The sequence below is a fragment of the Otolemur garnettii genome, unplaced genomic scaffold (genome assembly GCF_000181295.1).
Source record: "Otolemur garnettii isolate 467f Iridium unplaced genomic scaffold, OtoGar3 scaffold00223, whole genome shotgun sequence".
Classification (NCBI taxonomy): domain Eukaryota; kingdom Metazoa; phylum Chordata; class Mammalia; order Primates; family Galagidae; genus Otolemur; species Otolemur garnettii.
In genome coordinates this window covers 36,496-42,044 of record NW_003852618.1, presented here as the reverse complement: position 1 = coordinate 42,044, position 5,549 = coordinate 36,496, and the positions used below count along the sequence as shown (strand labels likewise).

Below are 5,549 nucleotides of genomic sequence, written 5' to 3'. Positions count from 1 at the left end.
TGGAAAATATCTTTCCATGCCCACCTCCTCCAGAAATAAGAACAATTTTAACTGAGTGTGGGACCATACATGATAAGAGGGAGCATGGTGCCAGACCTCATTTCATACCAAACAGTCTTATATGAGGAGAAAGGAAGTGGTTATTTTTTAAAGGAAGTAGTTTAATGGAATTTTCAGAATATGTATTAAATAAATTGTGATCATGTCAGAGTAATTAATTTACTTCTTAATAAATAATTTCATGATGCTCTGAAAGTAGAAATTCAATGTGGTTCAACAAAAACTGAGTCATATTATAAATGAATCACTGGGTTTAACAAAGATAGAAACATAGAAATTAGGAGAACACAGATCCCCACTTGAAACTATTCTCCTGCCATATTTGAAAGGAAATAAGACTTTTTCTATCAATCAGAAGGTACCAAGAAAGGATTATGTTTCAAGCAGGCATTGAATGCTATCTCTAATGTGCCTTAAAATTTTATTTTCTACTCTAAGTAATACATCATAAACCATCCTGCCACTTAATCAATTGTATTAGAATCAAAGAATTTGCATTAGAAATATTTTTTCATTCTACCCACACTATCCCACCAAATCTTACTCTATTTATCTGGTTCTCATTACTTTGGGGAAATCACCAAGGGATATGATTGGTGAACAATAGAATAAAGAGAAGAAACTCTTTTGCTGCTGATAGCATCCCATCTTCAGGATGGTCACCCTGACATACAATGGAATGTCAGGAAGAGTAAATCACCCCTTCTGATACCATAATCGGCCATGATCTTCCCAGTTTCCAGTCTCTTCCCATTGCAAGTCACAATCTGGGTCTCTGGGGGTTGAGCAGTCTTAGTCTCGATCATCTCTTTCACCTGGGCCACTGAGCTGGACCTTCGCACCTGGAGGAGGTGCCTCTGCCCCGCATCTCCTGGCTCCACAAGAAACAAGGGCATCTCCTCATCACTGGGCTTCACCACTTTCAGGGTGAGGTGGATGGTCTTCTCCTTGTCAATGCCATAAGAGGATAGACTTCTCTGTGGCTTCAGGGTCTTGGATCCCAGCAGAAGGACCTGGTCCCACACAGGAACCTTGGTCTTAGATCGGATGTGTTCATTAATCTTCCTCACTCTGTCATTCTGGTTGGCATTGAAGGTCATTAATTCCCATTCCTCGGAATAGACATTCACCTGGAGGATGAAAGTCAAGAGGCAGTTGCCTGGAATGCCTGCCACCCTATACACTGCCTGGTCCCCACCAGAATTGTTCCCACCTTCTATTGCCTATCTGGTCTTCTAGTTCCTTTCCAATAGTCTGTCCCTCCCTTTCTTGGAACTTCTCATCTGGAATTCCCATATTATAATACAAACAAGAAAATTTATCCCATTCCTTTTATTCATTTCAAAATGTAATTTATAATTTCCCACCTTACTTATCTGCCTCTCTGATCCAGAAAAGGTTTGTTAAATGTCAAGAAAGGGTGGTGTCTGTGGCTCAAAGAAGTAGGGAGCGAGCCCCATATGCCAGAGGCAGTGGGTTGAAACCCAGCCCAGCCCTGCCCCCCAAAAAAAATGTCAAGAAGAAAATACAAAGCTTCAAAAGGTGTACACCAGACTCTAAAACCACGCTTAAAGAATTTTCAAGATTTGGCTTGGCGCCCACGGGTCAATGAGTAGGGCACCAGCCACATACACCCAGGCTGAGAGGTTCTAGCCCAGAACAGGCCTACTAAACAACAATGACAACTGCAACAACAATAAAAAAAAAAAAATAGCCAGGCATTGTGGCAGATGCCTCTAGTCCCAGCTACTCAGGAGGCTGAAGCAAGAGAATCGCTTAAGCCCAAGAGTTTGAGGTTGCTGTGAACCTGTGATGCTGCTGCAGGAAGACGAGGCCCAACAGAGAAAGCGCACCCAAACACCATAGTTATAAAAGGAAGGGCTTTATTCATCGGCCAGGAGCTAACAGCATAGAAGATTTCCAAATGGCTGCACTCCTCGACTGGCTTTGTCTTTCCCTTCTTATTGGCAGTCAAAAAGTTCCACCCCACAGGTACCCTTCCCATTGGCCAGTTTGAATCAAGCAGGAGATGCTAGTCCAGCCCCTACAGAACTACAGGATTTCACAGAACTTGGAAATTTCCAAGTTCCAGGAGGTTAAGCCTATAAATTCCCAAGAGCTGAGTCACCATGGAGAGGGCCCTGCAGGTGCATTCTCGTGCTCTCCCTGAGAAGACCTGTTCTCCCAGACCTCACCCCTCTTCGGTATCCTCTCTCAACGCCACAGCACTCTACCAAGGGCCACATAGTGAGACTCTGTCTCAAAAAAATAAAATAAAATAAAATAATTTCCAAGATTTGGCAGCCTCGTGGAATACTCCCAACACAGAATACCCTCTATGACTAATTCAGAAGGAAAGCTTGATTAGGAGACATAATCTCTGAACTGCTGGTTTCTTTTTTTTTTTAATGTCTCATTGCTTTATAATAATAATTCACATCTTACAGTGATGCTGTTTTCAGCTGTACTTGTTAACTGTGTTTCCTATATTTTTATAATCACCTAATGCAGCACATTACCTTTTTAATTAGATCAGGGACTCACTCATGGAAAGCAAGGACCATACCTAAATCTAACTTCAGTAACAGAAAAATTCTAAAAGATGGGGAAGCTCACCCCTGTATTGCCACGTGAAACCATGAGAGGACCTCGCTCATGCTGCACTCAAAAATATTTTCCCTGAACAGGTTAGATGGCTCACGCCTGTAATCCTAGCACTCTGGGAGGCCACAGTGGATGGATTGCTTCGGCTCAGGAATAACCAGGTGTTGTGGTGGGCACCTGTAGTCCCAGCTACTTGGGAGGCTGAGGCAAGAGAATTGCTTGACCCCAAGAGTTTGAAGTTGATGTGAGCTACAATAAGAGGGCCCTCTATTGAGGGTACCAAAGTGAGACTCTGTCTCAAAAATAAAAAAGAAAAGGAAAAATATTTGCCCCACCAAGATGTCATAGACATTCCTTCACTGATGAGTCATTCTACATTTTTTTATTTTTTATTTTTTTGAGACAGAACCTCAAGCTGTCGCCCTGGGTAGAGCAACGTGGCATCACAGCTCACAGCAACCTCCAACTCCCAGGCTCAAGTGATTCTCCTGCCTCCATCTCCCAAGTAGCTGGACTACAGGCACCTGCCACAATGCCTGGCTATTTTTTGATTGCAGCCATCACTGTTGTTTGGCAGGTTCAGGCTGGATTCGAACCTGCCAGCTCAGGTGTATGTGGCTGACACCTTAGCCGCTTGATTATTCTTATATATTAATTACACTCATTGTAGGTTATCCTCAGAGTGAATAAGGTAAGGGCAATAGGTCATTAACAACTTAAGATAAAGAGTTTTCTGAAGCTCTGCTTTGAGAAGACAAGGAAGCTTGAGTTACTCAATTCTCATTGGAAGTAGGCACATGGAAATAAAACTCAATGGAAATCAAATAAACGGGAGAGAGGAGGAGGGGTTAAGTAAATTCATACCTACTTGGTGTAATACACATATTCTGGGTGAACAGCCTACTTATAACTTTGAATTAAAATGTACAAAAGCAAATTAAGTAACAAAAAGGTGTATGCCCCTACAACAGTCTGGAAAAAAAAGAACCCTGAAAATATTTATATCATTTCAAATCAAACCAGCCCTGTTGTGAAAAAAACAAAGCTCATCCCCACTTCCTACCATTCATTTCAAACAATGGCTAGTCCAAGATCTGATTTAAAAGAGGACTCAGGAGCCAAATAACTGATTTCCTTTCAAGCAACCCTCCTTCCAATTTTGCAGTTACCAATGCCTGTCTGCTTGTCTCCCTGCCTCCCTGAGCATGGTTCTTCATTCATCCCTGAAATGTCTTCCCACTTCCATCCCTGAGGTTTTTCCCCATCCCTTTGTCAAATGCAGACTTACACAGAGGCAGGAAGCAATGGGAGCCATCTCTGCAATCAAGGGAGCAGAAACCAGAGACTGAGGAAAATGACGATGCATCCACCTTATATGCAAGTACTGGTGGTGGAAATCCCCTGCTGTAGTTGTCCAACTTTAGTGTGCCCCTTGATCTTGTGTTCTCATGAGTTTTTCTTTCACTTTCGGAGGGAAGCTAACAAAGAATCTGATCACATCCATCTCCCCTCAGCCAATCAACGTGCACTCCTCATTCCAAACATCAGATGGTCCTCTGTTGAGGATTTTCCATGACTAAATAACCACCTCCCAACTTATTACCATCCAGCCTGCAGCCCTGGGCCTTCACTGCCTTGAAGAACAACAATACCTGGTGGCCCTCTGCTGTGGCTTTTAAGAGCTTCTCATCAATCAGGGGACTTCCAAAAAGCAAGAGCACCTAGGAAAGGACAGGGTTGAGGAGGAGTGCTGTGACTGTGAGCCTGGTATGGCTGGCTTGGCAGAAGGCATAAACATGCCTTGGGAAGACATTGGAGAAATAAATCTGGACTAAGAGGAGATGAGTTCAAGTTTTGGGAGTGACACTTGGTACATTACCTTGAGTAAATCTATTCACCTGCTTAGATGCTGGTTTCTCAGTCTATAAAATGAGAAGATTGGAGAGGATTTCGAAGTGTCTTCTAGGCTCACAAGACTTTGTTCAGAAAAGTTTGGAATCCTGGGCCTTAAGCTCTCCAATGTACTTCCTACTCTATCCCAGAATCTACAAACCAAATCTGCTACTTGAGAACAATCCTAAACCAACAATTCGGTGCTGACTCTCAACTTCCACACAACAAAGTGATCCACATGCACACTGTAGGGGCTCTAGTTTCCCACTTTTACTCATGAATGCTCCTCACTAAAGTGATCTCAGAGATACCTAAAGATGCTACTTACTCCCTTGCTCTTGACTTGGATTGAGACACAACATGTGTTCATGAGCCATGTGTCTCAGAGAATTTACTCAATCACTCTGCTCCTCCTAACATTCCAAGTTAACCACTGCCCTCCCAAACTCTTAGTCATTACCATGCAACCATTGGGGGTTTTTGTTTGTTTGTTTGTTTTGTATTGTTTTTTGAGACAGAGTCTCACTCTGTCACCTTGGGTAGAATTCAGTGGCATCATCTTAGCTCACTGCCACTTTAAACGTCTAGATTCAAGCAATGCTCCTGCCTCAGCCTTCCAAGTAGCTAGGACTACAGGCTGAAACTATAACATCAGGCTAATTTTTCTATTTTTAGTAGAGATGGGGTTTTGCTCATTCTCAGGCTGATCTCAAACTCCTGACCTCATGCAATCCACCTACCTTAACCTCCCAGAGTGCTAGGATTACAGGTATGAGCCACTGTGCCCAGCCAGAACCAATTCTTTTAAAAGCATTTATTGAAAGTTTTTCATATTTTTCCAACATAAAAAGCCTATAAAATTGCCAAGTTATCATCTTTGTTGTCTTTGCAGTGGCCATTTATTATACCCTCATTCACTGACCCCAATGACAGATTTTTTTTCTTTTTTTAGACATAGTCTGACTATGTCGCCCTCAGTAGAGTGCCCTCGC

At 42.7% G+C, this 5,549-nt stretch overlaps 1 protein-coding gene across 2 annotated transcripts in view; it reads right to left on the bottom strand.

Moving 5' to 3' along the window:
• Window positions 1-18: 18 nt before the first annotated feature.
• LOC100961393 (ubiquitin D-like) overlaps window positions 19-5,549 on the bottom strand; it is an 8,490-nt gene continuing 2,959 nt past the window's right edge. Inside the window, exons 1-2 of one of the 2 annotated variants that reach the window (XM_003801836.3) lie at window positions 3,953-4,004; window positions 19-1,190 (exon numbers count right to left, since the gene is read on the bottom strand). In XM_003801836.3, coding sequence (XP_003801884.1) covers window positions 720-1,190; window positions 3,953-3,979 — 498 coding nt within the window. In that variant the 5' untranslated portion in view covers window positions 3,980-4,004 and the 3' untranslated portion in view covers window positions 19-719. Of the gene's footprint in view, window positions 1,191-3,952; window positions 4,005-5,549 lie in introns of those variants that run through there. The other variant, XM_023508096.1, reaches the window with a different exon arrangement.